General features: G+C 49.4%; 1 protein-coding gene across 2 annotated transcripts; it reads left to right on the forward strand.

Moving 5' to 3' along the window:
* Positions 1-80: 80 nt before the first annotated feature.
* On the forward strand, positions 81-23,171 carry FOXM1 (forkhead box M1). 2 transcript variants are annotated; one of them, XM_088144926.1, is made up of 8 exons: positions 81-746; positions 1,991-2,139; positions 2,830-2,871; positions 6,027-6,230; positions 9,339-9,467; positions 14,894-14,963; positions 19,903-20,072; positions 21,000-23,171. In XM_088144926.1, the coding sequence occupies exons 1-8, from the start codon at positions 389-391 to the stop codon at positions 22,017-22,019; spliced, it is 2,142 nt and encodes a 713-aa protein (XP_088001052.1). In that variant the 5' UTR covers positions 81-388; the 3' UTR covers positions 22,020-23,171. The 2 variants fall into 2 exon arrangements, with proteins under 2 accessions (XP_088001052.1, XP_088001100.1); XM_088144974.1 differs by having other exon boundaries at positions 14,897-14,963.
* The last annotated feature ends 787 nt before the right edge of the window (positions 23,172-23,958 follow it).

The following is a 23,958-nucleotide window of genomic DNA, read 5'->3' on the forward strand; positions in this document are numbered from 1 at the left end:
GGCCCCCCGCCGCCCCGCCATTGGCCGCCCCGCCCACGTGACCGCAGCGCGCTCGCCGGCGCGAAATTCAAACCGACCCGCGGAGCCGCGTCGCCCGCCCGGCCCCGCCGCGCAGCCCGTTGGAGGCAGCGGCGCCCGGTAAGACCCCCGCGCGGCTGCGCCAGGGGGTTCGAGGGGCTCGCCCGGACGCAGGGCCGCCCGCGCCGGGAGCCCGGCCCGCCCCCCGCGCCCCCCGCCCTCGCGGCCCTGCCGGGGCGCGCCGAGGGGCCCGGGGCCCGGGGAGGGATGCGCGGCGGAGGGGCGCGGGTGCCAAGCGCCGCCCCGCCGCGGGCTGCGTTCGTTGCAGGAGCGGCTCCGCCCCGCGCGGACCGCCGAGCCGGCGCCCGGGATGAAGAGCCGCGCCCGCCAGCCGCTGATCCTGAAGAAGAGGCCGCCCCGCGCGGGGGGCGCGGGCGCCGGCAGCCCCTCCGCCCGGCCCGCCAGGGCGGGGGTCCGCAGCCTGCGGGCGCCGCCGCCCGCTGAGCCGCCCTCCGCGAAGGGCCCGGGCGGGGCCAGCCGCCCCGAGGAGGCGCGCGGCTGCGGAGCCTTCCGGAGCCCCCCCGGAGGCGCGGAGGAGCAGCGGGAGCAGGCGGGGGAGCGCGGCGCCGCGGCCCGGGCGTGGGCCCTGGAGGAGCCGGTCCCCTGGGCCTCGCCGTCCTCTGGAAGCCGCGAGGAGGAGGAGGAGGAGGAGGAGGAGGAGGCAGCCGGTAGGTAGAGCTCCGCGCCACGGGGCGCGCGCGGGGGGGCGGCGGCGGCGGCGTCCCGGGACGGGGCTCGAGGGCGAAGCTCTTGCGCGGTCGCGGCGGCGCTTGGCCCTCCGCCGGCTGGACGCCCCAACGCCCCTCCGAAAGGGTCCCTCGGCGGCTGGCGCCCCGCTGCGGGCATCGTAGAAGGGCTGCGCTTGACTGTAGTGAAGCCGGCGTCGAGCCCGGCTTCGCTGTGGGCCGAGGCCGAGTGCCCTGCCCTGCCCTGCCCTGCCCTGCCCTGCCCTGCCCTGCCCTGCCCTGCCCTGCCCAGCGGCTGCGGCGCCCGTGCGCGTCCTTGGGCGTCCCCGCGGCTCGCGAGGGTCCCGCCCCGCGCCCTCCGCAACTGCCCTCATCATCATCATCCCCCGCGACGCCCTTGCTCAGCAGGAGCCCCGCGGACGTGGGCGGAGGGGCCGCGTGGGTCCTCGCCCCCAGCCAGGGGACGGCAAAGGGGGCTGCGGGGGACGACGGGCCTGCTTGTCGAAGAGCGAGGAGCCACAGCGGGTGCTCGCTGCGGGTGTCGTTGTGGCGAGACCACTCTGGCCGCAGGTGGTCGGAGCCTCGCGCGCCGTCGAGCGGAGGGAAGGGATGTCTCAGCCTCTCGGTCAGGATTACTCCGGCAAAGGGTGGAGGCGTCGCTTTGCCCATCTGCGCACAGCCCGTCGAGTTTCCCACAGCCTTCTGGGGGCCGCAGCTGAGGTCCCGAAGAGTGGCGACCTGGCCAGCTGGAGCTTTGTTCTTGCCTGACCACACCGTCCAGGTTTTAACCCGGGCTGGCTTTTGACAAGTGGTTTGGCTGATTCTATTTTCGTAGGGCATTTTATGCACGAGAGTCCTTTGTTAAGGGTTGGTTTGTGTTCCAAAACTCCGAAATACAATTTGGAAAAATACCTGCATTCCTTGGATGGTTTTAGGTTTGCCACAGTTTGAATAAACTGTTTTTCTGACATGATTAAGTTAAATGGGATGTTTTCTTGGCATGCAGATGAGAGGTAGAAAAAGCTTCCTTTCTGTTGTTGGCAATTCTAGCTGAAATAAGGCATAAACCTGTATTCTGAGGAGCTTCGAGCAGTCTGGTGCCGACTCCGTTGTGAATTGGTACCATCACAGTCCCCAGCTTCCTTCTGCTGAAAGGCCAGATTTCAAGCTCCCTCTTGGAGGATCTAGACTTGCAATATAAAAACTCCGAGTCTGTATCCATGTAGGCAGTGAGGAGGCAGCCAGCTGTGGCCTGGACAACAGCCTGACCAACATCCAGTGGCTGGGGAAGATGACCTCAAATGGACTGAGCTCGTGTGGCATGAAAAAAGACACAGAGAAGGAGAACCAGACCCCCAAGCAGAAAGCGAGTAAGGTAAGCGAGGGGCCCAAGAGGCCAGGTGGTGGCCTTACGTGTTTAAATGTGGGGCTTCTGCAAGACGGAGGCCTCGCGGGGCACACGTGCACGTGACTCCAGATCTCTGGGGTGGCGGGCCAATGGCACGAGAAGAACAGCAGCGGCCGCTTCCTAGGAGACACCCAGAAAAGCTGCGGGCAGCAGTTCTCTATGCACGATGATGTTTCCTGCAAGCAGGGCTGAAGACTTGCAGGTGTCGGAACTATAATTGCTATGCCGGCCTTAGTTTGCCCCCCCCCCCCGTCCCCACAGAGCCATCCAGTTGAAGGGGGCCCTTGAGGCCGTCACTTCCAGGCCTTTGCTCGGGCAGGAATCCAGACAGGTGCCAGATTCTGCTTGAATGCTTCTAGTGAAGGTCAGGCCTAGCATCGTTCTCAGTTCCCCTGTTGAGCCGCTCTGACTGCTGGTTGTTTTTACCTTTTACAACCCACATCAGCTGCTGACTCATCCTCAGTTTGTGAAATATTACTGTTACAAGTTCTTTCTCGCAAGCACAATTAGCAGTCCAGGTATTCTCGTGTCCTACACTGGTACACTTGATTTTTGCTTCCTGCAAAAAGAATTTTACACTTGTCTCTGTTAAATTTCACTCTGTCGCAGCCCATTTCTTCAACTCATCAACTTCCTTTTAAATTTTATTTCTGTCAGATAGTAGCTGTCCCAACGAATTCTGTATCATCTGCAAATTTGGTAAGTGTTCCTTTCAACCGATTGATGAAATTTTGAAGAGTAGAGAACCCCAGAATGATTCTTTTGCTACTTCTCTGCAATTTCATGAGCAACCATTAATGAGCACCTGTGAGTCAGGCTTTCAAATATATTGTCATGATGTGACAGGATGACTTAAGATTGCCAATCACCTGAGTGTGTCCCTCTCACAGAGAGCATATCAGCCATGTAGGCCAATATCTTTTTAGAAGGTACAAGAGAGAGATAGGACTGTGAAGGATGCGTGGGAGAATTTCTCTAGATAGGAGGGAGCGGAGCTCTTCTTCATCAGAAAGGGAAAGATTTGTTGTACATCTGCCTAATGGGAAAAGGGCAGAAGGGAAGATTTACAGCTTCCGGAGAGAAGCATATAGCTTTTGGGCACTGAGTACACGCTTGTGGCCCAGAAATAGGTTTTGCTGGAGTTCACCATGATACCAGTCAGAAATGGTCCGCGAACTGGCACGCTACTACCTGCTGACTCCTGTCTTCACCTCCACCCCCGCACTGTAAAAAGCTAGGCTGAAAATATAAAGCTGCCTTTATTGATAAGGGGAGAGGGAGGGCAGGGGGAACAGATTGTCCATGGTTGCCAAGCAACCACAGGATCAGAAGATCCTGGGAATTTCCCATGCCAGAAGGAAAATCACCCCAGAGAAAACTTATAACTGAATCACAGAGATCATCTGTGAAAAAAGCTGAAAACAAATAAAAAAGAGCTGAAGTACACCTGCTTATGTACCAGAACAACTAGAAATAGAATTCTAAGAAAGAGGTTTGTAACATAAAAATACTGTAAATATTATTTCACTTATTGCTCAAAGACATGAAATCACAAGATTTTTTCCTGAAAAAAAACTTGTTTTCTTTAATAAAAGTGGTTTTCAACCATAAACATCTGTGACCATCCCTGAAACAAACCAAAGACGCATCTTCCATTCAGATATTTTGCTGAAGTCAAGATAGATTATGTCCACTGCATTCCCACGATCTATTAAGGCATTTACTTGGTCAAAAAGTCAGATAACATTAATCTGGCAAGACTCATCCTTGACAAATCCACTTCTGTCAATTGATGCATTGATTTCAAGATCTTTACAGACCCTCTTTATGATATGCTTTACAGTGTTCCCATATATTGATATTAGACTGACAGGTCTGTACTATGCTGGACATTCCCTTTTCCCCAGTTTGAAGAAAGGACCAACATTTACTTTCTTGCAGTCATCTGATACTTCACCAAATCTCTGGGATTTCCCAGAAGTAATGCATAAGGGTCCAGCTAGTTCCTTTGAGTTCTCTAGAGTGCAGTTCCTCCAGGGCCTGACATCCAGCGTAAAGAGGTATTCCCTGGATACGTTCCTATGAATCTCATTCCTGCCATTCACAAAATTCTGGTGGAAAACAAGGATTTCTGTTGGTGAAAACTGAAAGAATGGAGTAGCTCTGGTGTTTCAAGCTAGCCTTTTGTTGTCTTCATTGAGCGGCAGGTATACTTCCTCTCTTCATTTCCTTTATTTTGAAATTATCTGAAGAACCCCTTTTATTCACAGCCTCTTTCGCTAACTTTAGCTTGTTCTGGGCTTTCAGTTTCTAGGCACCAGCTCTTCTCTTCCACCTACTTGTTCCAAGCTCACCTTGTGACCTGGTCCTCTTCCATTTCTGCATACTCTCTCTTTCTCTTTGCTTTTTTCAGGTCTTAATTAAGCTTTTTCCTTAGCCGCACTGATTTCTTCTGCTGTCCTCTACTGCTTTTTCTCACTGGAACTGTTTGCAGTTGTGCTCTTAATAGCTCCTTTGGGAACTCCCATCCAGTTGAGCTCTGTTTCCTGTTAACATCTTCTGCCGTGTGATCCTATTTATAGTTTCTCTAAGTTCGTTATAATCTGTTTTTTTAAAAGTCCAAGGTAAAGTAAGTGACTTGAATGGGAGTCCTGTACACTAGATTTAGTAAGATTTCCTTTTATTCCTTTTATCTCCTGCCTCCAGTTAATATAGTATTTAACTTATTTATTGCTTGCTTGCTACTTTTTAGTTGTCTTCTACACTTTGCTTAGTATTGCTTGTCCTGCAGAGGAAGAACAAGATGGGTATGTATGTAAACACTAATCCACTCTCGGTTAGACCTAAGACCCTCTTCGTTCAGTTTTATGTTACAGGAGTGGCCACCCAGATGCCAATAAGAAGCCCAAAAGTAGGGCGGGAATATAGCACATGGTACCCTCTGACTGGACATTCCTCCACGCTTGCATGTGAGGGTCGTGTGTGTGTGTGGGGGGGACCAATCTCATCTCGTAGCTTTCTAGGCTCTTCCCTGCAGGCTCAAGCTACCCACGTGTGCTCCTCCTTGGCGACCAGCTCCTGCGTCTGTTTCATATTCACCTCCTTTTTAGCTTGTCAGTGGGCATGCTCTTCATTCTTTCATTCATTTTCTTTTTTTCTCTTTCTCCTTCTTGTGGGGATCATTTTTGCCTCAGCTTGCAATATCTCATTGTATCTTATTGGCTCTGTGGTTTCACAACCTCGCTTTAAAAAAATTGTGTTGTTTTAGCTGAATATTTAATCCTCCCTACTGCGTTTCTGCTAAATTCCTGTATTTACCTGAAGGGAAGGTTATTTTTCTTAAATGATTAATCTTTTTTTTAATATAAATTTTATTATGTTTTCCAAAAACGTTAAAATACAGAAAAATCAAGAAAAAAGGGAAAAGAAAAAAAAGGGGGGATGGAAGAAGAGTGGGGATAAGAAAGAAAGAATAGCTTCCGAGTTTCCTTGATCCAGGTATAGATAGAGAATATATTTGCCTCTTACTCTAATATCTAAAAATTTATGTAATAAAAAGTTTTTAATCTAATATTCCGAAAAAAACCTAAAACTTAATCTGTTTAAATGATTAATTTTTTAAAAAATGAGAGTATTCTTGGATTTGCTGAGAATACAGTGAAGAATTTTTAGCGTCTAATTTTCTATGGTGGGAGGTGATTGCCCCAAATGAAGACTTTCCCTTTTGGGTAAATGTTGAAATACAGTCAGAAAAGTAGCTATCCTATTCCGGTGTTCCTGTCTGCTACAGAGGATTTTTGTGTTATGTTCTAAGCGCCCTTCTTTCTTAATCCTGCCTTTTTTCCACATTCCAGTCAGAGGGAAGCCCCACAGCTGCCACCGTCTCTTCTGCTTTGTGGCACGAATCTTTCTCTGAACGGCCCCCCTACTCATACATGGCCATGATCCAGTTTGCCATCAACAGCACTGAGAAGAAGCGCATGATGTTGAAAGACATCTATTCCTGGATTGAGGATCATTTCCCCTATTTCAAGCATGTTGCCAAGCCAGGCTGGAAGGTAATACATCTTTTGACCCGTAAAAACCTTTCAGGAAAGAAAATAATAATAATAATAGTAATAGTAATAGTAGTAGTAGTAGTAATAATAATAATAATAATAATAGCAGCAGCAGCAGCTATTTTTCTCTTCTAAGAGAAATTTTGCTGACTCTGAATATTCTGTGTTTAAAAATTTAAATGTCTTGCCAAGAAAAATGGAAATTGTTAACCTAAACTATGCATATTGTGTACAGCTAAGTAACATCTCTGACTGCCCCCTCCAATTCTTACTGATGCCTTTTGCTAATTCCTCTGAGTTTGTTAGCATGAGAAAGTGCAATTAACTCTTGACCTCTATTCATGTCCCTTTTGAAATTTTAGCAGGCGTTACTTCGAGTCTCAATCAGCTTAGGAATACAACAGACTAGAAGAATTAACTTCTCTCTTATACAAAGTCCAGCTCCCCTTGGAGGGCCCTGGAGGCTGCAAACCCTATCTTGGCTCAGGGGGTCCTCCTCTTCCTCTTCCTCATCCTCAATCCCACATTGCGAGAGAAGGATTAAGCAGAGTGCTCCGAAGAGCGCTTTAGCTAGGGCCTTCAGGACGCTGTTCTTGTTCTTTCCGTGAATGATCTCATCAGTCCTTATCCTAGGGGTTAAAATTGTTGTAATTGTCGTATCCTGCACCTGAAACAAATGCTGAGTCGGAGGGGAGCAGAAGGACATTTGCTTGGGGTCTGCTGTCTCACGGAAGGGCAGAATGCTCTCTCTATACCCTTTCCCGTCAGGTCTGTACTCTGCTGGCCCAAGGACACTTTTTAGACCCGCGTAACTGCTGTGTCCCTACCCTGGAGGATTTGCCAGAGCAACTCCAGCCGCACATCGCTTGGCCGTCCCCTGCTGGAGGGTCTCAAGGAGAAACGGAGCTGGAGACAGGAGGAGATCTTGATACGTGCTCTCTGCTTTGGGTCAAATAATGGTCCAAATTTCATTCTTCGTTTTATTTTCGCTCTTCCTTCCTCTCCACTTCTATTTTCACTATAGTACTTTGCCACCATTTTGCTTCTTGCTTCGTGGCTCCAAGGCTTTTCTTTGAAAAGGGCTTCAAGCGCAGGAGTTAGTCCGCGACCTCTGGCAGATACTTTCAGAGTCTCCTTTGCCTGGAGGAGGACACGCACGGTCTTCCGTCTACCATGCCAGAACTTCCTTTGGCGGACTCAGCATAGCCTCTTTTCCATCGCGTGCTTTTCTCCAGAAGTGGGTTTTGAGGTGGCTGACGCGGGCTGTGCTCTTCTAGCCTTTGTATAACTTCGGCCTCCCGCTACGTCTCTTCGGCAGACAGGCGTGCCTCCAGTTCTGTCAGCAGCTTCCATCAAAGTTAGCTCAGCATCCTGTGAGAATCTTTTACTCTTGATACTCAGACCGAGTATCGCTGCAGCAGCTCTGCCTTGAAAAAGTGAAAACTAAAGAGCTTCTCGGCATATTCAGAAAACCATAAGAGGCAGAACAAGAACTAGGCCTCCAGCACACATTGGTCTTTTTTTTTTTTTTTTTTCTGGTACCAGCACTGATTTTGGGCCAAAGGCCGGCGTCTTCTGTTGGTAGACAGTGTCTAAGCTGGTGAGTCCTCCAATGATACCTTTGAACGCTGAATATCCGCACCAGGCATAAGACAAGCCACCTGCTGACAACCAGGATCTTGACTTTTCCTGTAAATCAGAAATTCGTGAGGGATCTCTGAGTATGTGAAGAACTTGTCAATGAGAGCCAGTTGTCATTACTCTTCCAAATATTCTTTCAGAAATATAGACCTAAAGTGAGTGTTCCCTAATACTCCAATTATGCCTGCTCTAACAGGACGGTGAGTAGTCACGAGATTCCCATTAGGGGAGGTGGCACCTGGCGCAGCCACACAGCATCTCTGTCAGAACCACTGACGTCTCGCTGGGAGGGCAACGTGCAGGGTCGCCCGCCCGCCCGCCCGCCCGTGTGACCCTCCCCTTCCTTCCCTGGATGTGATCGAGAGGAGGGGTGCTTTTCCTTGGATCCCTGCACGGAGCAGGGAGTGGGGCTTGAGCTTCTGTGGTCTTTCCAATCCTTAGCTTCTCTAGGATTTTGCTGCCAAATTTTGGCAGACCAGCCTTGGGGATGGGGGAAATAAACACAGTGCTTGTGGGCCACAAGTGTGGCGGGTTGCTCATCCCTGAATCAGAACATAAATGAATAAATAAAACATTAAAGTCTTTCTAGCATCTTCCTGAATAATTCACTAGCCAGAGGCTATTCTGGAGTGATACAGACCTACGAAAGATCCAGATGGCACCTCAGCAGATTCTCGCTACCTCCAAGAACCTGTAAAAGAATCTCCATTTCGGGCTGACCGATGTAATATTTGCCATCATCTCTCCTCCCTGAGCCTCGCTATATCCTTTGCAATAGACAGACCGGCCAATCTCTGTTCCACAGGAGAATGGATACAAACCTGATAATCCCCCCAAGCGGGCAGGGAGACCCTTCAAGTCCTCAGCCGTCTCTGATCTCAAGATGGCTGTTCAGGAGAAGAAGAAGGCCAATTGTTTTGCAAAACTGCTGAGCAGAAATTAATTAGAAGGTTCAACCTCATTCTTTAGGCATAAAATCCAATGATTAATTCAGTGGAAAGAATGTCCTCATTGCTGCTTAATGGTTGATCACTAAAGCAGTTCTGCCCACCCTTCTTTCCAAGGCCAATAATAGATGGTTGCCCTCTTAGATCCACAGGCCTCTTTTGTTTTACTGTGAAAGGCTGAAGTAATTGTAAGTTTTTCTTTGTGGTTGAATTTACTGATTATTTATGGACGCTATTGGAAGTAATTCTGTCTCTTTATGTCCCACTTCTAAAATCACCTTACCTCTGACCTCTCTCCTCACCCTTCCTTTCTCCTTTCTTGCCCCGCTCCCTCTGGCCGAGCTACATGTTCTCTCTCAGGACCGTACTCCATCTGTCTGGTACTATGGGCTATGATCCATGAAAGCAATGTGGTAATAAAATCGCTTCAACTTTAAGGTGCCACGTACCTTTTTTCCCACCAAACTCAGCTACCTGTTTTGTAACTGAACACAATGAACATTTTTCCTCTGCAATCCAGAACTCTGTACGTCACAATCTTTCTCTTCATGACATGTTTGTTCGGGAGACATCTGCCAATGGGAAAATTGCATTCTGGACCATTCATCCTGAAGCAAACCGCTACCTAACGCTAGACCAGGTGTTCAAGGTGAGTACCAGGTAGGAAAGGAACTTTCCCAGCGCTTGTTTCCCATGCCATTTAATTATAAGTCACATTCTCTCTAAGTGAGGAGGAGGCATATTGACAGCCAGCAGCTACTGGAGACGAAGGGCAAGGTCAGTGTGGATGAAAGGATAAGGTGAACGTGTAAAAAGGGCTTGCTTTACTCATGAGCAGAAAAAAATGTGCTTTGTTAGATTTCTTTGGAGGTCTAGAGAAGTGTAAGAGCCTAACCCACCCCTGCTTATTTTCCTGAACTTATAAAAATGTAGGACAGGTTTAACCAAATCTTCCAGAGGGCTGTGTGAGTTGATTCCACAGGCATATTGCGGGTCCTGGGGGTGTGATCTGGTTCTGCTTTGCCTCTCCGGCTCGTCTGTCTCCGCTCCCTGGGAGAGGGCGATCAATAATTGAACCGCTTGGAGTATTGTTTCATCAGGATGATGACATTCACCCCTCAACTATTCTGAAGTAGCAGTGCAGTCCCTGGAGAAGTGCCCAAATAAGGTTATAGATATTATGGGAGTCAGGAATTGAAGGCTCATCCAAGCAGAGAAGCCACGGTGTTGCTCTAAGAAATCGTTGGTTCTACTTGTGGATTTATTGTGTTTCAGAAAGACGAGGCACTGGGGATCTGATGCAGACTTTTTCAACAGATTCTGCCTCCTACTTTTATTGAGATTTATATCATTATCTTGCCCAGGCTGGGTGGCACTCTACTAAGTGTTTTGATTATAGACCTATTTCCTTGAAGAAGTAGATGCTATGATTTTAACAGTCACCTTGGTCCAGTTCAGGCTGTTTTTTATGGAGCTGTCGAGATTCTGATATTAGATTTTGCACTCATGTAGCAGCTTTAGCTCAATAGGCAGGGCTCAGCAGGACGGTGAAAAAGCTTTTTATGTGGATTCTGAAAGATTTGTGAAGCAGGTTTTGATTGATTAGAGGTTTCCCTGACATGCCTTTTTGGACAGACGTGAATCACATGTGGTGTTTCTCCTGAGCTTCTGCCATGGTCTGTGGGAATGACCTTGGGAGACGGGGGAAGAGCCACAGCCAGGGGAACGGTCAGACAAGAGGCAGCTGAGCCTGCCAAAGGAATGGGGGCACAGCAAACGTCTCAGAAGGGACCCTCCCCTACTTTCTTGGGCTGTAAAGGCAATGGGGAGAAATGTACTTTCAGACTTGCAAGATTCTGTTAATGTAACATTACAATAAAATAGAATTAGTCCATCTGGTTGTGCTTCCTGTCTGGACTACCTCACAAGGCTGACAGCTTCATAGTGAGTGTTTGTTTCCTTGAAGTAGCATCTTCTCCTGGAGCAAGTACTCAGGGTCCAACATCTCATTTCAATTCACCTGGAGAGGATCTCCAAATGAATTGTCCTCTTTACTTTCCCTCCTGAGTTGCAATCCCATATTTCCTTTCTAAGGAGGTCTTGCAAGGACTTTCTTGTTCTCTCACTCTGTTTTGTCCTTCTAACTTAGCTAGAGCCATTGTGAAGTGGCCGAGACATGGTGTGGTGATCTTGGGTGCTTCACACCTCTGCAGCATGTTGGAGCAGTGCAGCAGTTCCCCCACAGCAGAGGTCATCACAAACTGATGGGCCAACTGACTGGTCCTCCCAGCCACCCTTTCTGACCACAGAAGGAGATTGAAGAAAGAAGAAGATGGCACATTCCTCTATGGAAGGGCTTTGCCCTTCAATCTGGTCTTGACTCTGACCTTCACATAAGAACTGGCACAAGTTGTCTTTGAATTGCTCTGTGGTATGGTATCCCTGGCTAATGGACCTCTTGCCAACAAGAGAGTTGTTCCCCATCACACACACACACACACACACACACAACTCTCTCTCTCTCTCTCTCTGGAATGCTTTTTGGTGGAGAGAAAAAGAGTGAATGTATATAAATAATCTACACATACTTGCCTTTTCTCCTCTAGTAGGTCTTCCATTCAACCCATAGGTAGAAAGATAGGAAAGGAGAGATCAGCTATCCAATCTTGATGGCTGTCCCAGAACGCTGCTTGCTTCCTTCTGAAATCTTCACAAGCTATCTCAATCGCTCTTGCCCAGTCCTACAAGAGGGTCAATTTAAAAAATGGAAGAATGGTCATAGCTAGGTAGGTGCAGTGGTGAAGGTGCTGGGCTAGAAACCAGGAGATGGAGAATGCCAGGCCTCCCTTAGGCATGAAAGCTGGCTGGAGGACTTTGGGTCAGTTGTTCTCTCTCAGCCCAGCCCTCCTCACAGGGTGGTGGTTGTGGGGAAAATAGGGGGTAGGAGCATTAGATATGTTCATTGCCTTGAGGTGACCCAAAATAAAGGCAGGATAAAAATTAGATTAAAAAATAAACAGTGCAGCCTATAGACAGGTCTGGACTAGTTCTCTGAACCACACAGGTCAGCTGCCACTGGTGACTCCAGAAAGGTGAATTCTAAAGCCATCAAACTGGGTAGGATTTTCCATGGCGGTCTTTTTATTTTATTGAGGTTCCAGTTTCCTTCTAAGAACGCTCTTAAAAAGATAGGGAATATCGCCTGGCCAGAATTTCAGTCACTTTGGAAAAAATCTATTTATAGTGTAGTCACTTCTCCTTTAAAAAAATGCTATGTCCTATAGCAATAGTCAATGTGGCATGAAGTATCTGCCTTTCCAAAATGAGGCTTCAGCATTATTAGAACCCTCCAAATTTAATCTCCATGACAAGGTGAAATGGTTATTAGAGAAATTGTATTGGATAACAGACTGACTCAGACAAATTCCTATTCAGGAGACTGAGAGGAGACAAGTTCAGAACCTCCAGTTCTTCAGTTGGCCATTCGGAGTGTGGCCAGCCATTCCTGCCTCCTTGGCATTGAAGGAGAATCAATCGTCTCCACCTTCCTCCTCCTCTTGTGTGGAAATTCATAGATCGAATGCAGTAGAAATTCTGTGGGCAAAAGCGCTCCTTGGTCTGACAACTCTGAAGAAGGAGCTGCCCTCAGGATGACACAGTATTTTCCTCGGTCCAGAAACTCCCGGAAAAGCATCTCCATTTGGAGAATGGATGACTCCCTACCAGGCTTTTCATGGAAAGCTGACTTTACCGGGTTCCTCAAGGGAAGTACTTGAACATGGGTGAGGAGGCTACATTCTGCATCTCTGCGGGCCAGGCATCCGGAACTGCTCTGGCCAGTTTCAGCATTAAGTAGCTGCTTTGGAGGGGAGGAGGCAAATCTCATCCATACATTAAGCTTTATTGAGCAGAGTGGATGCTCCAAATCTGTCCAAAGGTTTTTTTGTGCATGGAACAAAAATCTGTCCAAAATTTTTTGGGCCTCTGAATCCCTGTCCTTTGAACATACAATCGAGGGCCATCTGCTTGGCTCAGTAAAAATCAGAACTGGGTTTCCTTTGTCTCTTTTTGAGATAGTTGTATCTTCAGCCAGAGATGTTTTGTTTCCAGGTGCAGAACTAGCATCCCCCCCATCCAGCCCCCTCCCCTTTAATTCCCCTCTACATCACAGAGTGGGTGTTGCCTTCATTCTACCTACTCACAGGAGAAGATTGCTCTTGGGAACATGCACACCGGCTGTGAACATTTAAATTCCTGAACACATTTCTTCTAATATTACTCCCATTATCTGCCAAGTCAATGAATTCCTTTTATGAAGCTCAGAAGATAGAAATGTCCTAACTGAGTTTCTGTTCCTTCGGTCACAGCAGACGTTTCTGAAACCACCAAACTCACCGTGTGCTCTGCATGGGGCTCCCTTGAAGAACACCGGGAAGCTGCAGCTGCTCCAGAATGCAGCAACGTGGGCAGAGATGGGCAAGCCGCGCCATGCTCACGTGACACCACTGCTCTGGGAGCTATGCTGGCTGCCATTTGGCGTCTAAGCACGATTCAGAAGGGTGGTTATCACCTATAAAGCCCTTCATGACAGGGCCTGGTCATCTAAGGGACCGCCCATCTCAGACAGCTTCTGCCCCTCCTGTATGAACAGGGAGAGCTGGCATTCTCCAGGCCCCACCCATCAAACCGTGCCACCTGACAGGACCCCAGAACTGGGCCTTTTCTGTTGCAATGCTCTGGAGCAGCGTCCTCCAGAGATCCGTATGGCCCCCACCTGGACTTGGCTTTTTCCTCGGGTGAGGGTGGGTGGCAGTCCTCTGTTGGTGGTTAGGGCTAGGGCTTGCTTGAATAGTTCTGGATGGACGTTCTGTCCTTGGTTGACTTGGTTCTTGCTGTCTTTAATGTGGGCCATCAAGAGTCTTTATGGAGTTGGGGGAGTCTTCTGAATTTGGCAAATCCAAAAGAAAAACCTCTTAAACCGAAATAGCAACTTTTAGTGTATTTCAGTGAAATTTCCAGGCCCTTCTCTCCTTCCTTGCTTTTCTTCTGCATTGCCTGTTTTAACTCTTTGCTTCTGAAATACAGTTATCAAAACTCAGCTCCCAGTTCCAAAAAGACTTGGAGGGAGCACGTTGCTTGCTCTTCTCCTGCAGTCTGGGGATTCAGAAGGCTCCTCTCCCCCCCCCCGAATTAAAATGAGAAGAGGGACCCTGGACACTTGTTCCTGGAGGAGACCCCTCCCTGTGGTAACAACAACTGCCTGTGATGCTCCCAGAAGAGACAGGCAAGATAGGACACACCCATTTTTCTCACTTTGGAAGCTGAAGTGGCAGAACATGTCTTTAGAAATATTCTTGAACGTTGTAGTAGGTGTAAAATATTGCTGCTCCTGCCAAAATCTGCAGTTACGGCTCCCCCAGGCAGAGCTACGACTTGCTGTGTGCTCCCCAAATCCTCCTCTGCCCGGGGGATCGGTCTGATCAGCCAAGGGATGAGTGTTGTAAGGACAGAAGAAGAGGGAATCCAGGCCGGGTGCTATTCGTATCCTCAAGGAGCTTTGCTCAAGGTTTGGGCCACGGTCTACGCTTATCCATAAGAGTGATCTGAAGAGTGAGCAGACCTGGACTGGCAGCACCCCGAAATGACAGCCAAGAGGGAAAGGAAACGGAACGCTTTGGGAAGGAGTCTGGGGGACGAATGACCCTAAATGTTTTTCTCAGCGCCTGCAAGTCGACAGACGGACAGGCTCCGTCCGCCTTTAAAGGTCTCTCTTTCTCAAGGGGGTGATACTTGGCTGCTTGAAGGAGCCGTTCAGCGCGAAGGGCTGCTCCGGGTTTCTCTCCTTAGACTAAGCCCCAGCCATCCTCCTCCTTTGCGCAGTGGAGAAGACCCTGGAGGAGTTTTTCTTGTGTCACCTCAGGCTCTGGGGGGCTTTGGGGACAGCCCCTAAAGGTAGACCAACCCCCTGGGGTCCCCTAGCCCTGCATTAGCTCCACTCCCTGCTTTACTTCCATCGACGTGGGGCAGCTGGACCCTAACTTTCCTTTTCTTGTCTCTCCATCTAACTTCACGCAGCAGCAGAAACGGCCTGCTCTGGATCTGCGGAAGAACGTGAAAGGCAGCAAAGCGGAGCCCCAGACGCCCCGTGAGTAGCATAGTGTGCGCTTGCGTCCCGACAGAGCCCTTCGGCAGGCCGGTTGGTGGAGGAAGCAACCGGAAGCCCTTCGGCTGGTGGGAAGGGCAGAGAGTGGGGCGGCCTTTAGCAGTGCCACAACTCACTGGAGTTTTACCCCGGCTGCCCTTTGGGGTGCAAAAGACACTGAACCCAAGACCTCGGCGAAGGGTCGCATTCGAGCGGCCGCAGCCCATCCGCTGGGCTGAACGTGTCATGAAGAGAGAGAGAAAGGCCTTAGGCTCTGTAAAGGCGGCTTTCCCACAGGAGAGCTTCAGGCCCTCAGCCCGGTCGCTCTTCCCTATCCAGGAGGCTCCCGGGCCGCGGCCAGGAAGCGAGGCAGACCTCCCAGAAGCCTGCAGAGCTGCTGCCAGCCAGTGCAGGTTGCCTTGGTCTCTTCGCAGAGTACAGAGCCTGAAGGTGGCTCCGTAGCCAAGAGATGATCGTCTTTGGTGGCCAACAGCACATTTCCTTTTTTAAAAAAATATAGTTTTTATTAAGCATTTTGATTACAATAGTAAAAATTAACACAAACTAAACTTAGAGAAAGGAAATAGAGTAGAAAAAAAGAATAAAGAGTACAGGAGAAAAGCAAGAAAGAAGAAAAAGAAAAGAACATAATAAGGAAAAAGAAATGAAATACATAAAGAAGTGACTTCCAATCTTCATCATAACAAGTATAAACAGGTTTAATAACTCTTTGCCCCCGTAAGACTACAAACAGACACCTCTTCATCCCATATCCCATCCCTTATCTATAAGCAAATCCATAAAATGTCAACTTTTTAATCCTGGTGTCAGCAAAAAGTCCATAAAGGTTACCAGAACTTTGCAAAAAAATGTCTTATTTCAATCTTGATCAAATAAACCAACTTTATATTCTTTCCTTTTACTTTTAACAATCTTAATCTTTAATTCAATCAAATATTGTCGTAGGATTTGATTTCTTTTCGATTCTTCTTTATCCCATTGCAGATTTCTTCAAGACTTTGAAAAGCCTGTTTTGTAGATTCAATAATAAAACATTTTCCAGGTCATTCTCTTGGTTTATCATTTGTATTTCCCTTTTAATTTTTAAAACTTCAGCCAATTTCTTTTGTATATCCAGAAAGCATCATTTTCCAAATCATTCTCTTGGCCTGTCATTTGTAGTTCCACTTTTGGTAGTTTCTCTATCTTGTCAGATAAAATTTGTTCCACATCTATCATCCCTTCATTAACATCTTTTGGACATAGTCTATCCATAGAAGATATTACTGATTACTGATATTATTACATCGTTACTGACACCGTTGATATTGTAGTTATTAATTTCTGGCTTCATTCTTCAAAAATCTCCTTTAATGTTTCTGATGTTATAACATTTTGTATCATTTTGTAAGTCCCAGTGTCAACTGACATAAAAAACAGGGTTGTATTTTTTCCCCCTTCTGCTTAGAATCTTTAGTCCTCTCTAATGTCCAGTTTATAAAATTATAAAGTAATTTATCTTTGTCATGGCTTACAATAGCCAGGATAGCCAAAATAAGTCTGTTTCCAATGAGAAGCTATTTATTTTTTATAATTAATTCCAAAGTCTTATAGTAAAAGTCAATATTCCAAATTTATCTGGATCCTTAATCCGTTTATAACTTTCTTAGATCAAAATCTTACTTAGCTCTTGGCTGTTTATTTCAAATTCTTTAAGTTCTTAAGCTTATAATTAATTTTTCTTTTGTTCAGAGTTGAAGATAAACTCACCCAATGAAGACTTTTCAGACTTGTTGTTCTGAAGGTCTGCAATAGCTTTAAGGTGGTTAATAGGCAATTTCCAAAAGTGATTAGAAAGTGAGGTTTGCAAACTTAATGTCCTTTAAAAGGCTCTGTCATAGTTGTGAGCAAGATGGCTGATCCCGTTTCTGGCATTCAAACCCACAGAAAGCCACTGTCCTGCAGTCTCCTCATGAGAACCAGCCATCCAGGACACATGTTGGCAACCTCCCGTCCTCTCCTTATCCGGAGGGGTTCCAAGGAACTCGTCTACTCTCTGGTTCCTTGGTCTTTGCCTCGGTCATCAGCTCCGCTTTCATGGAGACATCTTCAGTTCGCCATACCATCCTCGGAAGTTGAGAAAAGACAACGGCATATTTTCTTAATGCCACCTCAGATGTGGAGTACAGTTCAGAAAAGCTTCTGTAGACGTAGTGGTCTTTATTATGAGACTTATAGCAACTTTTGCTGCAATAGGTTAATTTGCTCCTCCTCTAGGGGAAAAGAAAAAAAGGAAAGAAGCAGAGAGGGGGGAAATGGAGAATTTTCTCGTGTGGACAACATCTAGGGATGTTGCCTTTTCTTAGAGGGAGGAATCAGGTTCCTGATGCAAATATTTGCTTCTGCCGGACTGTAAAAACAAGATGGCCCCTTAACCTTCACTCATTCTCTAGTATCTGGACGTGAATAAATAACTAACGTAATGAGTGTCCGCTGCAGAAAACTGAAATTTGAAAGAAAGCTACTAGCTGTAGAATAGCTTAATAATAGCATGCAGAGAAGAAAGACATTTCTGTGAATTTCCTCACCACCCCATCATGTATTGTGTGTCAGATGACAAAGTCAGCACTAATCCTGGATTAAAATAGGACAAGCCTTCCATAAAGCCCAGAATTCACAGTAAAACTATTCTAGGTTTTCTTTTCTTTTCCCCCCCTTGTCTTTGTGGAAGACATTAAACATGTAGAGAGATAACAAAGCAAACCCTTTGAGGAAGGACATCTACAGATCCAGCTTTCTCTGCTTCAGGGGGCAACCCACAGTCGGACACCCGTGACCCCTTTTCGTGCCTCTGTGCCAGAAAGGGAATTCAGGAGTGTGACATCGCGGAGAATCTGTGGATTAGGTTCCATTCCATTGTTCTCCACAGGACAAGAGGATCTAGAGTGTCACCTGACCCCTTGCTATTGGCCCCCATGGGGTCATCATTTAATGGTACTTTTCTAGAGCCCAGAGGCTTTTCAGAATTGTGCTGTTCTCAGCGGTGCCCGTTGCCCTTGTAGGAATGACGCTTCCACGCCTCACCTTGGGGAGGATTCTTCTCCCTGGCTGGTCTCACAGAAGAATGGATTTTGCCGCCTCCTCCTTTCGTTCCCATCACTACCCAGGATTATCTGAGAGGCTGCTCTCCACCGCACCTCTCCCCTGGCTTTCTGTCCTCCCTGCAATCCAGCCGGTCCTGCAGATGAGACTCGGCATCCCCTCTGATCTCTGCTGCCAGTCCGCCTGCCACAGTTACTCCCGGGCATCGTCTGCCCTTTCCTGTGCAGTTGAGGCTGACCCCAGGAGCTGTGCAAGACTCAGGGGCATCCACAGCTTCTGTTATCCGACAGCTTCCTTCTTGGAAATGCATCTCCCTCTTCGTTATCTGGGTCCTATTTTGGGGGACCAGGCTCCTCCATCGCCTTCTCAAAGGAGGCCGTGCACAGGTGCTGCCTGTCCTTCAAGGCCAGCGGTTCCGAGCAGCCTTGGGACGCCTGGCCCACCTTGGCAGCAAATGCTTGACGAGAACCTGCCCTGCTCGAGCGCTTGGGGACGCCGCATCTTATTCAAGGGCAGGATGGCGGCTGTCCTTTGCCCTCCTTCGTTCCGTGACTGGGGAGGGACGTGGCCCAAATTGGGTGCCGTGCTTGGGACTGTTCGGTCAAATGAGATGCCGTGAATGATCTGCCATCAATCTCACAGCATTGGGGAGGCTCCCCCGGTCCCCAGGTGGCAGCCCCAGGAGGGAGGCCTGGCCTGGCACAAAACGCTGCTCTCAGCGAGCTTCCGACTGAGGAGAACTGCGCCCGGCCCGGACAATCTCATGACCCTCTGGAGGGTTTTTATCTTCCCAATTACCCTTTTCTTTTGGAGCGGGGGCACATTTCCAGAGCAAGCCACTGCCGTTTTTATTTTCTGGGTGGGACGCGGAAGCTGCCTTGCAAAGAAAGGTCCTGCTGACGGGGAAGCGCCCAGGGAAGGCCCCTGGGTGGGCTGGGCCAGTTGCTGCCGAGGTCTGCTGGTCTCTGAAGAGGAGCAACTGGGCAATCTGGCCCTGCCTGGCCGGGGGTCATTTCGAGGGGGTGGGAGCAAAGAGGTCCTCTTGCCGCCCTTCCATCGAGATTTCTTTGGGGCGTTCAGAGTCCTGTTTCATCCTAGCCCAGGAGAAGAAAAGGCAGATCCTTTCACAGCCTTTGGGTGGCCAGTTTGCAAGAAGATGGCATATCTGTTCCTCTTCTGTTGGGCTGGTTCCCTTTCCCCTCCTGTTACCCCAGCCAGGCATGGGAAGGGTGGGGAATGGCACCATGGGGTGCTCCCTGTGCGTCTCTTGGGTATGGACAAGCGGCAAAGCGGCTGTGATTCCTGCACAGCTGAGCCCGCGTGGCTGGAACGGCTGGCCGGGTCCGTCTGGTGAGGCTTTTCCAGGCCCCCCAGTTCCCTGCCGTGGGGCCAGGAGAGCCCTGCTTTCTACCTGCCGGGCCACTTATTTCCTTTTTACTCTTGTTTGGGGGTTTTAATTGCAGTTGTGCATCAAGCTCTTTAGGAAATAAAAATATGTCCATAGAAGATATCCCTGGTCAGAAACAGATACCCTGGTGGTCGATCTAGAGCTACCATTCCTAGAAAAGCAGCGAGAAATGATTGCGTCTGAATTGTCGGGGCCGTTGTAAAGCCAGGGAAGGGCTGCTGCGGCTCAGAGGAACGTGGGGAGCCCCGAGCAGGCGGGGAGCTCAGTCGCAGGCAACGTTGTTAAATTGCTCGGCTCCTTGGAGGAGGGTTTGCATCTTCGTTCGTGCTTCAGTAGCGCAGAACCGGAAAGGGAGACTTCAGCGCAGCAGCCTCCGGGATGGCTAACCTCCGCTAGGCAGCTCTCGGCTGACCTGAAGCTTGTCTTTCTCAGGGCCGCGGATTAAGCCCTTGATGCCACGGGTCAGCTCCTACTTGGTTCCCGCCCAGTTCCCCACGAGCGAGCCTCTTCGTCTTCAGACGCCTTCGAGGCCACCGCTGCCCGCAGCCCAAGCGGCCTTGGGGGCCGTGCAGATCAACAGAGGGGAGCGCCCCGCTCCAAAGGTCAGTCTCCCACCCCGCCTCGCCTTTCTCTGGGTGCTCCAGCTGTCCGGGGCTGGGCTGGCAACTCGGCCCCCGTGGAATCGGGCCCGGCTGTCTCCAAGGCAGTTCCCCCATCCGTACGCAGTTCTCCAGACTTGAGGCGGGGAGGGCTTTGCCTCGCAAGGAAGGGCTTAGAATGTCCCTGGAAACTGAGCAGGACCTTGGCAGGAAGTCGGTTTGTTTTCCCTGCCCGTTTTAGGACACAGAGCTCTCTCCCCACCTCCTCGGCACTTGGTCCCCCCCCTTAAGGCAGTTTGGTCTCATCCAGTCTCATGAGACGGATTCCACATCAAGACTGCAGATCCCCCACTGCCCCCAAACGCACAGGCGCCACTGGCGATGGTTAGCCTGGATTTGGTATGACGGCTTGGCAAAGCTTCTTGCGCTCGTGGGGTATAGTTGCGATAAGCCAGAACTGTGTGCAGCGTTTGGATGGTTCCTGCTGTGAGTATTTGTTTTCAAATTTATCTGAATAAAAAGTTCAGAGGATGGCTACAGAGCCAGTCTGAATAACAATTAAAAAAAGATTGGTAGGAAAAAAGACCAACCGCAATAAACACGATTCGTATGCAACTAAAATCTCAGATGCATTCATGCATCGTGAAAATTTGGTTATTCTTAACTTTAGTTGGCTAGTTTGTGACACTCCCTTCTGGTAGTCTGGAGTGCAGTGCATTTCGCATTCTCAGAAAACGGGCTGATGCTCTTCCCAGGCCCACAGCATTGCGCAGTGCAGGATCCCTGGCCAATACATAGATTCCACAGAAGTTGTTGGAGATCCCTCTTCGCTCAAACTGCAGCTCTAATACCAGTTAAAAGGGAGGCTAGGAACGACTGACAGCTTGAGAGGACAGAATAAACTTCTTCCTTTCCATGTCTGTTTTGCAGATCCTGCGCTCCAGTGAAGAGCCGGTCCTGTTGCCTCCTGCAGATTCCATAAAGGAGGAGAGGGACTGTGGGGAAGCGCCCCCTTCATTGACCCCCCACCAGTCTCTCGAGGGAGGCACCTGTACAGACAGCGGAGAACCATCCGCTGGAGTCCTGAGTGACAGTTTCCATTGCCAGGAGTTAACCTCCTCCTTCCTCCCTGCATGGCCTGTAAAGGAGGAACCAGCCCAAGGTAGTGAAGAGCAGAAGAGCTTCTGTGTCCAGGCATCCCCCATGAAACAAAAGAGACAGGCTGCAGATCTCAGATCAACCCCCCAGAGCACGCTGGTCATAAAGAGGCAAGAATTGGGCAGATCCAGAAGGAAACAGCACTTAGCTCTCTCTTCCTCAGAAGAACCGGTCCTCCTCCTCCCCCTCAGTAGTGGCGCAAGTTCATTCCCGATGGGGCACAGTCCTCCTTCCACTCTGGAGGAACCTCTAGGAAATGTGCCCCATCTTGCCTGTGGTCTGGGGGAAGGGGGCTGTTTTAAGACTCCAGTGAAGGAGATGTACTGCAGACTGCCAGCTGCTTCCACCCCTAATAAAACACCCATAACCACCCCATCTCTCCTGCCAGCTACCGACCAGTGGAGACTGGCCCCTTCGGTCAAGGAAAGGAGCGATCTTGATTTCAGCCCTCTGAGACCTTCTCCACTGCCATTCCTGCCCTTCCAGGATAATTTAGATCTTCTGGGGTTTAATGAGACTCCACTGAGACAAACCCTGTGTGATTCTCCCCAGCGTCCACTTTTAAACACAGAAGCTGGTGAAATAGTCCCTGGGCTCTTGACCAGTTCTCCCACATCCAGCAAGGTGGCTTCTGAGCTTCCAGGGGACAATTCCCTTCTGGAAGGTCTCATCTTGGATACCATGCCTGATAATTGGAGCAAAATCTCACTAGACGTCAGTTTTCCGGACACTGAGAATGACGACCTGGAGACTGATCTGAGCTGGTCACAGTTCCTTCCTCAGCTGAAATGACCAAATCTGTCTCATTGCAAATGACCTCGCCTGTGCCACACATTCAGAAGACCCCGTCCCGTATCCCAGAGGCACTTCAGCAAACGTTGCTGTTGATTATCTGCAGAGGTCACTCGTACGAATGATCAAGGAAGCCTCGGCCATGAAGGCTGAAAGAAAACTCCCCATCCTGTTTTCTACAGCATCTTTGTAGATGATGGCCTTGGCAAATTTAGGGCACTCTGCGGGTGGCCAGAGGCAGAGCTCCAGGACTGTCAGTAGTTTTGGAGAGAACTGGAGGTTCAGCTGGAGGAAAGTTTCATCTACTAAAAGATGTCTCGGCTACGCAAATGACATCTTATATGGCCACGAACCCTAGTTGTCAGTCCCTTGATGCTCTGGGGGTGATTATTTCTCCCCCCCGACCCTGGTCCATTTTTGTTCCAATAATAGGAGCCTGATCTGGACAAGCCTCATCGATGCCTGAAAAGCCTCATCAAGTCAGGCTCCTGCTAAAGGCTGCCAGGCAGAGCCAGAAATCAGTAAAGATGGCGCCTCTTTGTGGGGTTCCTACCGCATAGCCTAAAGGGGCTAAATAAAAGACATTTCAAGGGGGCATGCTTCGCTAACGCTGAGCTGGGATTCGCTTATCTAGAAGCGGTTGCATTTTAGGTCTAGCCAGAAGGTCTGGGCTGCGTCTGCACAGATCGCCAGCGGTCGAAGCCACGAAGCAGCTCTCAAGGTCCCCGCAGTAGCTCTGCCCCACTGCGCTGGCAGGTGCAGAAGGCTTGAAAGGAGAGCCAGGGGCCGCTGCTCTTCTGCTTTCAAGGACTGCTGAGAAGCTGGGCCTGCCAGTTCGGCCAGGTGAAGCAAGTTGTCTTCGTGGGGAAGCACGGAGGCATCGCGCTCCTTGATTTGAGCCCTTCCAGTTGCCGCGATAGTCTCCAGCAATTAAAGCAGTGGAGCAGGGCTCCAAAGACAGGAAAGGGGGATCCACCCACGTCAGCTTCGAAAGAGGGTGGCTCTCCAGTGAAACTGTCCCGCCGGCTCTCTTGCAGGGGCCTCTGGTCCTCCTAGAGCAGAACCAGAGCCATGTTCAGCCACTTCAATGCCGGTCACGTTCACGATCCTTGTAGCAGCCTATGCAATAAATGTCTGTCCTTCCACGTGGTACGTTTTCTCAAAATCCTCCTTTGGCCTCCTTCAAGGAAGGAGCGCAGAGGAGGGCCAGCTTAAGCGAGCCTTCCAGTCTCTGGGCTCCAACCAGCTGCTTCTGGTTTGAAACCAGCCGCTGGTGCTCCAGAACAAGGTGTGCTGGGTCGGTCCTTGTCTCAGGACAGAAGGGGGGTGTTTCACGCAGCCTTGACTCAAGCTGCTGGCGGTTCCAATGCTGCAAACCAGATGCGTTGGAAAATGGGGACGGGCGGTCTCTGAAACGTTGCTGGCCGGAAGAGCCGCAGAGCCGGGCTGAGGCTGTTGTGGTTGCTGGTTGGGCAGGACGCTGCCTCCTGGTCTCGAGGAGCACGTGGCTTCGCCTGAGGGCCCAGCCCTGTTCTCCGTGTGGCCCTTCCGTTCTGAGCACATCCTATTTCAGCCTGTCCCTTTACCTTTCTCTGCCCCCTTCCAAGGCTGCGCTGGATCCGGAACAGAAACCCTTGACGAAAGTTTCCCTCCGCTCGGGGATGGCCCTGTAGACCGGTTCCCTCAGGCCTGGCTGGCCAGACTGGTGGGAAGGTAGATGGGAGGACCACCGTTGGCAAAAACGCTTTCATGGTCGCATTTTTCTGTTTTCGACCAGTTAGTTCAGCTGCAGTAGCACAGCATCCTTTCCCAAATCTACGCCAGGCAGCTGTTCTTCTAAATGTCTTGAAACTCCCATCCGTACACATGATGATACCATTTTCTCATGAATTCTTAACTCTGTGGAGGATCTTGAAACATGAACTCAGATAATAGCACA

This window comes from Python bivittatus, unplaced genomic scaffold (assembly GCF_059951505.1).
Source record: "Python bivittatus isolate LINGU-HERP-01145 unplaced genomic scaffold, Pbiv_v1 ctg000010_np1212, whole genome shotgun sequence".
NCBI lineage: Eukaryota > Metazoa > Chordata > Lepidosauria > Squamata > Pythonidae > Python > Python bivittatus.

Excerpts from the sequence above, each read along its gene's own strand:
- FOXM1 (XM_088144926.1), top strand. The coding sequence starts at position 389 with ATGAAGAGCCGCGCCCGCCAGCCGCTGATCCTGAAGAAGAGGCCGCCC. Across the intron at positions 747-1,990 it reads GGAGGAGGAGGAGGCAGCCG|GCAGTGAGGAGGCAGCCAGC; the intron begins GTAGGTAGAGCT and ends GTATCCATGTAG. Across the intron at positions 2,140-2,829 it reads CCAAGCAGAAAGCGAGTAAG|ATAGTAGCTGTCCCAACGAA; the intron begins GTAAGCGAGGGG and ends TATTTCTGTCAG.